The 12,626-nt window shown below is 37.4% G+C and overlaps 1 protein-coding gene across 1 annotated transcript; it reads right to left on the reverse strand.

The window, feature by feature from the left end:
• Positions 1-4,162: 4,162 nt before the first annotated feature.
• On the reverse strand, positions 4,163-12,242 carry LOC110172533 (H-2 class I histocompatibility antigen, K-Q alpha chain-like). The gene is made up of 7 exons (XM_055161883.1): positions 12,087-12,242; positions 8,223-8,489; positions 6,676-6,951; positions 5,628-5,927; positions 5,020-5,109; positions 4,920-4,943; positions 4,163-4,303 (listed from the first exon to the last, which is right to left on the reverse strand). The coding sequence occupies exons 1-7, from the start codon at positions 12,184-12,186 to the stop codon at positions 4,221-4,223; spliced, it is 1,140 nt and encodes a 379-aa protein (XP_055017858.1). The 5' UTR covers positions 12,187-12,242; the 3' UTR covers positions 4,163-4,220.
• Positions 12,243-12,626: the final 384 nt, after the last annotated feature.

Here is a 12,626-nt window from a genome sequence, read left to right on the forward strand (position 1 = left end):
ATTTCAGCATTTTCCATTGAGAGAGATTCAAGTTGATTACCAAGTACAACTGCCGCCCCGGACGACGTCTCTGCCCAACTCAAAGTCAGGGGAAGCTTTATACTACATCTTGACAAAACATTAACTTGTTGATTTAGCAAATACAGCAAGAAAATGAACAATACTGCTGACCCAGTGCACCTTATCATGGGTGGGAACATGCCACGGGGACCACATATGTCAGTTTTTCTGCTTCGTGGCATCTCAAAGTCCAGAAAAACATGTTCTTTATGACACTCCAAGTACAGAAAAACATGTTATGTAGACCTATAGATAATCATACGTGTTTTCCACCCTGTTGTCATTCCAAAGTCCATAATATTGGGTGAATTAGCATGAACAACATAATATTTCCCACACGGTCTACGTGGGCGAGTCTCCAGCGTTTCACCGCTGCTGATATCACCGTGATTTTAGTGAATTTGCATAAAGAAAAACAAAAAACCACCACTTCACTCCAGGTTAAAAAAGCATTGTGACACACGATGTTGACATTTGTACCAAGTAAAATATTAGAATTTTTTTCCCTGTAATGTCACATTACTGTGTTACAGCAGAAAACAACACATTACAGTAATGTGTTACTTTTATAACACGTTACTCCCAACACTCATTATTTCTTTGTATTATTCATGCACTTTATAACAGTGAAAATACTGACTGTCCCCGTCAGTTAAAACACGACGTGATGTGTCACAAAGATGAGAAAAAAAAAAGGCCAAGAATAGAACAAGCGCTATTCAAAGTGTAAATGTGTAAAAACACACACACCACAAGATGGCGCTTTTACCCAACTTACAAAATGAAAACTGATTCAGGCTCACTGTGTCTGTCATGTAGTAGTCAGTCTGGTGCCACCCAGTGTCTCCGCTCAGTTTCTTTTCTCTCCAGCTCTAGTTCAGGAATCAGAAAACACTCGCCGATTTACAAAAACCCCAGAAGTGTGAGTTCGGGCTCCAGCCAATCAGAGAAGAGACAGACATTCTGTGTTGGTGACAATTCCCCAGATCGAGGATTTAAAGCCGGAACAAAGAGAATGTTTGGTGAATTTTATCTCGGGGAAAGACTTTATTGTTCTTCTTCCTACAGGATTTGGAGCTTTACAAACATCACGACCAAACAGCAGCGACTGGTTAAATAAAAAAAGTCCCCACCTACTGTCGAGTCTCACCAAGTGAAACCGACTCATGAATGAGGCTAGTGATGTAGATCAACACTTTATTATTATTAATATTTTATTTATTTATTTTCAGGAAATAAGTATATTACATTTATTTAGAATGGAAGAAAATATCCATATGACATGAGAGCAATCAAAACAACAAACAACAATAGCAACACAAGTGCCCTAAAAAGAGTGCAAAGAGGAAACATTATTTAACCTCAACCCCTCTTGTACTTTGTCACAGTGAACTTCATTCTGTATTCTTGCAACATTTTACACGAGATCATATGAATTATTTACAAGTGCAGACAATGAGTAAAGGTTATAGGTCAGTAACACAATCATCATATGTAATATAATTAGGGCTGGGCAAAAATTAAAAAAAAATGTATCTCATTAATCGCATGAGTTCGAGTGATTAATCGTGATTAATCACATGTTATACACAAAACCAATGAATGAATTAAAAAGTAGTGTATAGCTGCACTTTTATTGGAAATGTAAATGAGAGTCAAACATTTGTTGTACAAACAGAACATTTCTTTCAGAGTTGAACTCAGAGTCTTCAAGGTTTTCTGAAGGCTCAAGAAAAAATATTGAATGAATTTTTGTACTAATATATTTTTTCAATATATTTTATTCAGTGAGTAATAAACACGACACTAGTAATAATTTCTAGATCAGTGTTTTAAATTTGGACTGATATTTCTTGGGAAACAAAGGGTTAATATAATGGAATGGAAATGGACCAATGACAGTTTTTCTTCCAGTTGTATCTGGGTAAATCACTGACTCCTCCTGCAGCAATGAACTAAACAAACAAGCTCAGCTCAGAGCCCAGGCTGGTGCAGCCGGAGCCGGAGCCGCGGAGGAACATGCGGCCGGGCTCGCGGCTCGCGGAGGCTCGGACACGTTGCATCTCACGTGGTCAGAAAAAAGTGAAAAAAGTCTAAAGAAAAGACGTCAAACTTAAAGAAACTCTCGCGGTGAACTTTTTCAAAATAAAAGCCAGTGAGAAACAGACGTTTACAATAAAATACATAAATAATAAAAACTGTGTTAATGGTGTTAAAATAATTGTCGGTGATAATGACTTAATTAGTTAATGCAAAATTAACACGTTAACGTGCCCAGCCCTAAATATAATACAACAATATGACAACAGTATATACACAAAATACAGAAGGACTCCAACAGTGGTAACAGACAGCACATACCAGCAAATGTAAGAAAACAACACAGATAAAGCTGCACTACAGAAGGAAGTATTGTTCTAATATAATGACCCTCTCTCTATGAACTGTGACCAGATCATATGTTGATGTAACAATATGAATGTGGATATTTTGACATTTTTTTAGATGTGGATCCAGACTGTTCCAGAATTTTACACCAGACCCTGAGCAATATTTTCTTTTCCATAGTTCTGACTGTGTGAGGACAGGCTGAAGACTCGTCCTGTCAGAATAAATGTTTGTTGAAACCCAAGAGAGATTTTGTGTCTTGTTTAAACTCGAGGGGAAAAACACTTTGCTTTAGTCACTGATAAAAATGATCAGGTTCAGTGTGTGCATTTACTGTTTGCATAGATCATGGTAAAGTACAATCTCTCTCTGTCTCCTTTCAGTTGTAGATCTCTGTGAGAGACATTCACCTGCAGAATCGATAGACTGTGTATTACATGTCAGAAGAACAAAAGTGTGTTTGTGTTTGTAAGAACAGGAGTGTTTAACTCCACTCTGTGTTTTACTCTGTTACACACATCACACTTCTGTCCTCAGTCTCTCTGACACTGGACACACTCTCCTCTGCCCTGGGACACACTGAGTGTGTTTACATGCACATCAATAACCCGGTTATGATCGGGTTTTTTGAGTATCCCAGTTTCTTGATGGTGCATGCAGACGCAGTATCCCGGTTTCAGTGTCCCGGTTTTGGCAGTATCCCGGTTATTAGAAACCGGGTTACTGTAGCTGGTTTATTCCGATAGTAATCGGGATACTGTGGCATGTAAACGCAGTATCCCGGTTACTGCAACATAAAGTTGTGTGCGCATGCGTCCAAAAGACACTTTCCAGTCTTTCACCGCAACAGTAGCAACATAAATAAAGTGACCAACATAAATAAAGTGACCAACATAAATAAAGTGACCACACGAATGAAATGAGTGTAAAATAAAGAGCTGCACTAAACCTGCACAATGTACAACATCTGCACTCGTGTGATGCTGAAAAACTAAAACATGAACTATCTCCTGTACAACACACACACAGAACAGACTCACCATCATCAGCACCTCTTCTGTCACAAAAACAACACACATAATCCACTGAGTCGAGTCTTTTAGTCCAAAAGAAGCTGATCAGCATCAGCGGCACGAGGAGCAGCTGTTTTTATCACCACTAACAGTTTATGCTAATTACCCACGTGGCCTTAAGTTTCGTTTCTGTAAAACGTAAACAAATGTGATCAGAGCTGAATGATCTGATCAAACGGGCTGATGTGGATCTATAGTGTTTATGGTTTATATGTTGTAAAGTTGAGTTTATTTATGCAGAAGATTTGAATGAAGAATCTGCACAGTGGATTGTGGGAGATCTCGTAGCTCCTTAGCTTCTTATGCTAAAGGAGCTCACGGTTTGTATTTTTCCTGGTTTATGAAATTGATTTAAGTTAAGTTTTGCGCTTTCGCATTTGTAAGATTATGTCAAGAAACCGGGACACTCCATTTGATCATGTATACGCGGATATGAGTGTTTCTCAGTGCGCATGTATACACAGTAACACAGCGAACACTGACAGAACAGGGATATTGATGTGCATGTGAACACACTCAATGACAGATGTGGCTGCCCTCTGAGCCAGTGCCCTCTCCCACACACACACACACACACACACACACACACACACACACACACACACACACACACACACACACACACACACACAACACACACACACACACACACACACACACACACACACACACACACACACACACACACACACCAAACCTTTAGGTCATTTTTGAGCTCTTGTTCTTCTGTTTGAGAAAGACTTCTGTGGGGTCAGAACTGTCTTCCTTTGTTTCACTTGGAGCTACAACACAAAAGTATTACAACATTATAAACTACTTCACCCACAACAGATTCTACTGAGATTTAATAGTAATACTAATAGTAGTAGTAGTAGTAGTAGTAGTAGAGTAAGAGATGGGAGTAAGTCACACTTAAGAAATTGTACTTTTTAGAATACTTTTCTGGCAGCGCCCTTTTACTCCTACTTAAGTAATATTTTTATTGAAGTAACAGTACTCTAAAGTAAAAGTTGTACTTCATCTTCCCACTGTGAGTGAGTCTAAAGAGACAGAAGCTTTATGTAAATATGAACATTTGTGTTTCTTGCAGCGCTAGACTAGAGGAAGAGAGAACCTCAGAGAGCAGCTTTTCACAGACACGTGTGAGGCTCTGGTCGAGGCACTAAACTCTCTCCTGTTACCCTCCACCTGTGCTTCACTTCCTGTACAGATCTGGAGACAACTCAGCTCAGGAAAACACTTCTGTCGCTCTGTCTGCTCAGTCTGGTGTAACTTCAGTAAAATTTTTGGCTGCTCTACCCACCTCTGACAGTAGGCCTAGTAAAAACAACTGCAGCAGTAATTAAACTGTAGTAAAATAGTAAAAAAGTAGAATCAGTAAATCAAAGTGTTACTTACGAGTCATGGGCCTTTTGGCTGAAACTGAAACAAAAAAAATGTAAGTTTAAAGTTTGAAGTTTGTACAAAATGAGAAGCTCATGACTCGATGTTGTGTTACCTCCAAATCTCCAGTACAAAGACGACGGCGAGGTGACCAGAGCGACAGCGAGAGGAACCAACACAGAGACGACAACTGTGGGCGTCTCCTCTGTAACAGACAGGGGGCAGCACAACAACAGGTGAGTCATGTTAACAGCGCACTCAGGTACAACAGGTGAGTGTGTGTGTGTGTGTGTGTTGCAGTGTTATATTTAGTCTTCTTGACATATTTGCTGTATTTATGTGTCATTTCTTTATTCATTTGTAAATGTTAATCTCTGTTGTATTTGTCCTTTTAGGAAACAGGATTCTGTGTGTGGATCTGCTTTTAAAAAAACAAGCTCAAAGTCTGAAGCTCTGGGAATTCACAGGAGCCTGTTGAGTTAGATTGGAAAATATATATATAAGTGTTTTTTTCCAATTAAGTGAATTTGGTTTTAGAGGATAACAAATAAACTCAAATGTTATTTTAATGACTCAGACTTAAACAGTGAAAACTCGACTGTGACTCAGACTCAACAGATTGTGGCTGAACTAGTGTCTGACTGATGTGGGGCTTTAGTTTCTACTTTAGTTTTAGTTCCTTTAGTCGACCACAGCCCCAAAGAGTCCAAACTGGAGACTCACCGTTGGTCAAGATCTTGGTCCGGTCCAGTCTGGTCACATAGTCGTCTTGGACCCCGGACAGTTGGAACACACAGTTGAACCTGTCCCAGTCCTCAGGGGGGACAGAGGACAGGTCCAGGGACACACTGGTCTGGAAGGTCCCGTCTCCGTTGGGCAGGATCTCTCCAGGGTCCACGTCCTCCGTCACCTCCACTCCGTCTTTGGTCCAGAACAGCATGGCTCTGTCGGGGTAGAAGCGTGTGGCGTGGCACGTGACTGGACCTGAGGAGGACTTCTGCAGCAGGGACACCAGGGGGAGCTCTACACACACCATCAACAGGTGTTAATATACAATTCTAATACAGACAAGACAAGAAGCAAGTGAAAACACAAAATGAAAATCTTCTGAGCTCCTCAAATGCAGGACAGTGTCACTCAAACATGAATCACTCACAAGACAAATGTACGAGGTCAAGATGAGAAAACTGCCCAAACTCATAAAAGTCCATTTGGTGACAGAAACCTGTGTCACCAACAACAGACAACACTGTGTTAAGATAATTATTTTTACAAATTATAAGGTTACAGATTATTTCTGTGTAAGTGACATTTTTAAGTGTGTAAAATGTACCAGTTTTTCTTTTTTAAAACACCACTTGTGAAAAGTTAATATGAAACGAATCTATTTTAATCTAAAAGGTGAAAATGTCAAATGTCACATGAACAAGTTTCCTTCCACTAAATAAGCAACAAATAAAATGCTACAGGACATTAAAAACACTCTTGGTGATATATAGACACTTGTAGATACAGAACATGGATACTGTATCACGATTCTTGATATATCAATATTTTTGTATATTCCCACTCACATCATTTATACCAGACAATCTGGGTGAAGAATTTACAAAATACAAAAGTACAAACTGGTTTGAGCAGGAATCATTCTTCACCCACTGAGGCCAGTGCTGGGAGAATGGTGTTATGTATTAACTTCTTTTGAGATTTATTTCCACAGTTAAGTTATGAAGAAAACAGAATTATCTAAATGATTTGTGTCAGTTGTTACCTGTTCTCTTCAGAACGTGTGCTCCGTTGTGCACATGTTTCTTCAGATACTCAACACATTGATGAGTGATGTAGTTTTTCTGATGGCCACCATATCCCATCTTCTCCCAGTTCAGTTTGGTGATAAAGGCCTGTTGTTTTGGAGCCACAAATGTCTCAGTCTCAAGGTCAAAAGCTATAAAATCTTCTCCATCAAAAGCGTATTGATCATATCCTCTGATCTCATTTGTCTCATCGTCCCAGTCACAGCCGTACATGTTCTGCCAAAGATGGACACCTGAAACACACAGATCAGAGTTAAAGCTGATCACAACTCTGTGCTTCATTTGAATGTTGAATAGAAATTATTTTNTCACGATTCTTGATATATCAATATTTTTGTATATTCCCACTCACATCATTTATACCAGACAATCTGGGTGAAGAATTTACAAAATACAAAAGTACAAACTGGTTTGAGCAGGAATCATTCTTCACCCACTGAGGCCAGTGCTGGGAGAGTGGTGTTATGTATTAACTTCTTTGAGATTTATTTCCACAGTAAAGTTATGAAGAAAACAGAATTGTCTAAATGATTTGTGTCAGTTGTTACCTGTTCTCCTTCAGAACGTGCTCTCCGTTGTGCACATGTTTCTTCAGATACTCAACACATTCATTAATGATGTAGTTTTTCTGATGGCCACCATATCCCATCTTCTCCCAGTTCAGTTTGGTGATAAAGGCCTGTTGTTTTGGAGCCACAAATGTCTCAGTCTCAAAGTCAAAAGCTATAAAATCTTCTCCATCAAAAGCGTATTGATCATATCCTCTGATCTCATTTGTCTCATCGTCCCAGTCACAGCCGTACATGTTCTGCCAAAGATGGACACCTGAAACACACAGATCAGAGTTAAAGCTGATCACAACTCTGTGCTTCATTTGAATGTTGAATAGAAATTATTTTGAGTGAACTCTGGTCACATTTAGAAACACTGGAGGAGGACGTCAAATGTAAATAATTTTCCCACTATAACCTCTAACTCATAACATCAGATACATAAAATAACCCACAGAACTAAAATAATTGTTCCAATCCTTATTAAATAGCGGAGCTGTCGAAATTGTGTTAAATATGTGGCCCAAAACCGTTTTAGGCTTGACTGACGTTTTGTGTCAAATGGAGTGGCTGATTTTTCACTTCAAGAATGTTTATCACAATTGTTGTTCTGAAGATCTGTAAAATCTATGAATACAACTACAAACAATTACAAAAGAGTGAAAAGAGAATTGCGTAAGAATAAAATGAGCAGAATGGTCCAGGGTAATCTCCCAAACAAGTGTTTACAGTCACATTTCTGCTCTTTTGCTCTTCTTTATTTCTTTTTCAGAACATTTACAGGAATGTTTTAATCACTCCTTTTTAAAAACACAATCCTGCTGCACTGATAAAGAATCATCTGAATATTGTGATCCAAAAAAAAAAAAAAAAAGCCAGAGACACAAATAAAAATCATTATATTCTCTTTGTCAGTGTGTCCCGCTCGTGTGTGTACTGTACATGACACAAACCTTCAGTCACATTTAGACGCTGCTTTACAGTCTCCATGGTGACTTTCTCTGTCTGCTGATTCTCCAAACTGATTTGTGTGTTCGTAAACCAGTACTGAGGCTCCTCCTCTGTGATTTTATTCATCCACTCCTGTTTGGGGACATATTTCCTGGTGTTACTGTCGTAGTGAGTGATCTGAAGATCGTCCACATATCCAACAGAAACAAACTCCGGGAAGTTTGGGACTTGAGACGAAAAAGTGTGAAAATATTTCAGCATGTGGACCACTGTAAAAATAAAAGAAAAAACAAAAATTAAACATTTAAACATATCACAACATTCAAGTTACACATAATTAAAAATATCCATTTGATTTTATTTATTTATTTTTTATTAGTCTAGTCTAGTCCCCATCACAGTCAGGAGTGATAATGTGGCCTCCAGAGAAAAGAGTTTAGTGGCCCCTGATATAAAGGGACAGAGGAGCTCATTCTCCCACAGGCTCCTGCAGCTTCACTCAGTGAGACACAGAAAAACATTCAAACTAATGTCCATACAAATGTACAACACCACAAAAAAACTTGTCCAAACGAAGATATAAACACTTAAATCTATCAGAAAATGACTTAAAAGTAGAGAAATGATGTGTCCATGCAGTAAAATCATTTTACTGTGACAAGTTTTCTTAAAATAAACTACCTCTAGACAAGAATGAAACATCTTAGAACGAGTAAATCGAAAATAAATCTGAAAACGATAAATAATCTGATCTAAATTTTAAAATCATGTCCAGATCAGAGAAATTTGCAGTGAACAACTCACAGTTATGTAACAAAAACCCTGTGTCCTGTCAATCATCATGTCAGTGTTGCTTGTTCTTCCTGTGACCTCTTGTATAAAGCCGAGAGTTTAAATATTATTTATTACTTACTTTTCTATTTTATTTTGACTTGTACATTTACATTTATATAATTATGTCTTATTTGACACCTGACTCTTCCTCTTTTTTCTACTTATTCAGAATTGCTTATCACCATTTCTATTTTTTCTCTTTGTTATTATATTTATTGTGATGTGTGAGTCCTGTGTCCAAATCATTTCCCTTGTGGATCAATAAAGTTTGATTAATTATAATTAAAAACAAACAAAAAAAAACAAAAAAAAAAACAAAAAAAAACATTCTTAAAAAAATCAAAACATTCAAGTTTCACATTATTAAAAATATCCCTTGATTTTATTTTTTTTTTAATTAGTCAAGTCTACATATAATTAACAAAGTGATGGGCATTCGTAAAATTTTCTTAATCGACGTCGGAAGAATTAAGATCGATTAGCGATTAATCATTAAAATTTATATTAAAATTATCATCATTATATACTATCTGCACTAATCTGCATCAATAAAATTCAACTTTACGACATATAAACATAACGACTCTAGAGCCACATCAGCTGTTTGACATTATAATGTGTTTAATTCAGTTTTGTTCAAAATCTCACAGAAACAAAACTTAAAACCACATCACTAATTTACATAAACTAAGTGAAGATAAAACTCCAGCTCTTGTGTCGCTGATGTGGTTTCAATTTGTGTTGGATTAAAAGACATGACTCAGGTGAATACAGGTCAGTGTGACCAGATTTGTGTTTGTCAAAACCAGGACAGCGTACGGGGGAGGGGGCGGGGCCTCGTCATCCACATTGAGCGACTCACCTGGAAAAACTTTTTCCCACTGACACAGAAACATATGTGCTGCTTTATACACTGTGCACATGGACAAGTCATCGTTGACATCGTTCGCACAGCAACCTACATTCGGTTTGTCGATTAAAATGAACGTAATCGATGAAATTCTTAATGATTAATTATCGATTAATCGACTAATCATGCCCATCCCTACTAACAACAAAGTATATTACCATATAAAAAGCTGTCAATTTCACTAAAATACGTAAAATCCTGGACAATGTTGTGAACAATGAAAAAGCAACTTCCGCTCGAATATTTAATGTTCAAAACTAAAAATGGCGTCGTAATGTTAACAGGCATCAAATAAAGAGCGACAAACAACAGCTTTAGACACGTTTACTAATTTTAAAATTATCACTCGTGCTACAACCTGGAACAAACATCTCTCCTGTCAAGGTTAATGTCAAAATTGTGCACTGTCCCCGTCTCTAAATAAATAAATAAATAAATACATAAATAAATTGATGAGAATAAACAGTGTTGGGAAGTTTACTTTTAAAACATATTCCCCTAAAGATTACAGATTACACACACCAAAATGTAGTTTGTAACGTAATCCATTAAATTACTCGAGGTGAGTAGCGTAATCTGATTACTTTGGATTATTTGATTTGCTGTAGAGAAGCAAAGACGAGGAAATCGTAACAAAAGCTATTTTGTCTGCTAAAAGAAAATGAAAAGGCCGAGTCTTTACTGAACCGTATTAAAAATATTATTGATAGAAGACGAGGAAACACGGTCCACACAGCATGGTCCTGTTAAATCCTGTTTTAAACCTGGTTTATCCTGGTTTAGACCTGGTTTAGTCCTGGGTTTAGACCTGGTTTAGTCCTGGTTTAGACCTGGTTTAGACCTGGTTTAATCCTGTTTTAGACCTGGTTTATCCTGGTTTTAGTTTCCTGGTTTAGACCTGGTTTAGTCCTGGTTTAGTCCTGGTTTAGACCTGGTTTACCTGGTTTAATCCTGGTTTAGTCCTGGTTTAGTCCTGGTTTCAGAATCCTGGTTTATCCTGTTTAATCCTGGTTTAGTGCTGTTTAGACCTGGTTTAGTCCTGGTTTAATCTTTTAGTCTGGTTTTAGTCCTGTTTTAGTCCTGGTTTAGTCCTGGTTTAGACCCCTGGTTAAGACCTTTTAGTCCTGGTTTTAGCCTGGTTTAGTTTGGTTTTTTCCTGGTTTTAGACCTGGTTTTAGTCCTGATTTAGTTGTGGTTTAGTGTCCGTCAATGAGTGAAGTTACCGAGAAAAACAAACAAAAAAAAAAAAAAAAAAAACGGGATATAGCCCCAAATGTGAAAACAGGAAAACACCTCTGTGTAATCCATTTATTCCAACAAAGTAACTGTAATCCAATTACCACTCACTGAAACAGTAACTGTAACTGAATACAGTTACTCATCATTTGTACTCTGATTACTCCGGTACATGTAATCTGTTACTGCCCAACACTGAGAATGATGCATCTCAGAATGGGTAAATCGATAATAAATTTGAAAACAAGATAAATAATCTGATTTAAGTTTTAAAATCTTGTCCAAATCAGAGAAATTTGCAGTGAACAACTCACAGTTATGTAACAAAAACCCTGTGTCCTGTCAATCATCAGATTGTGTCCAAATCATTTCCCCTTGTGATCAATAAAGATGATTAATTATAATAAAAAAAAAAAATAAAATAAAATAAATAAAATAAATCACTACATTCAAGTTTCACATAATTAAAAATATCCATCAATTAAAAAAAAATAAAAAATAAAGTCTACATATAATTAACAACAAAGCAGATTACCACATAAAAAGCTGTCAGTTAAACTAAAAATACGCAAAATCCTGGACAATGTTGTAAACAACGACTCGACTCGCACCCTGACGCAGTTTTAATGTTCAAATTTAAAATGGCGTCGTAATGTTAACAGGCATCAAATAAAGAGCGACAACAACAGTGAGCTAAAACATGTCCTTAATCACCTTAAAACTGAAATCAAACTTTATTTAAATCTACAATTAAAGTAAACACATTAAAAATATTATGTTGGCTACTCTTTGTTTTCAGTGCCGTCGAGAAATAAACTGTCAGACCGCGTTTTTATCGATAAACTTTAGACACGTTTACTAATTAAAAAACGTAATTAAAACTCACTGGCTGTGGCTCGGTGTAGCTGTATCCCCTGGAGCAGGAGGAAGAGCAGTGTACACGACTTCATGTTGTTTTTTGAGTTAGTTTGAGATATTTTGTACATTTCACTCTGCTTCGTCTTCGTACGTGCACCACTGTCCGTGTTTCTCAGACGCGTCGTGTTTTTGAACCAATCAGAAAATAGGATCGAGAGACAGTATCACGTGTTGCTAGGCAGAAGAGGCTGGAAAAGATGTGTTGTGGCGCAGTAAACGTGAAAGTGAAAGTAAAAAAAAATAAGACCCCACCTTGGATAAAATCAGCGCACACGTTAAGAAAGTCACGCTAATGCTGTAGAAATACGACGTTATTTTTGTAAACTTTAATGATCGACTGTGAGCTGGAGACATTTATCACGGTGACAACAAAACAACAACTCACCCACTGAGGGACAGATAATACTCCCTACAACTGTACAACAACAACTCACCCACTACACCAGACTATAGAGGGACATATAATACTCCCTACAACTGTACAACAACAACTCACCCACTACACCAG

The sequence above is a fragment of the Boleophthalmus pectinirostris genome, unplaced genomic scaffold (genome assembly GCF_026225935.1).
Source record: "Boleophthalmus pectinirostris isolate CB_2022bp ecotype Guang Dong unplaced genomic scaffold, ASM2622593v1 HiC_scaffold_4, whole genome shotgun sequence".
NCBI lineage: Eukaryota > Metazoa > Chordata > Actinopteri > Gobiiformes > Gobiidae > Boleophthalmus > Boleophthalmus pectinirostris.

What these genes read in the sequence shown, in the direction of transcription:
- LOC110172533 (XM_055161883.1), bottom strand. Translation starts at nt 12,186, where the DNA reads ATGTACAAAATATCTCAAACTAACTCAAAAAACAACATGAAGTCGTGT. An exon ending in ACACGTTCTGAAGAGAACAG is followed by an intron (nt 5,928 to 6,675) that starts GTAACAACTGAC and finishes TGGTGTGTGTAG; the next exon opens with AGCTCCCCCTGGTGTCCCTG. An exon ending in TTTGTACTGGAGATTTGGAG is followed by an intron (nt 4,944 to 5,019) that starts GTAACACAACAT and finishes TTTTTGTTTCAG; the next exon opens with TTTCAGCCAAAAGGCCCATG.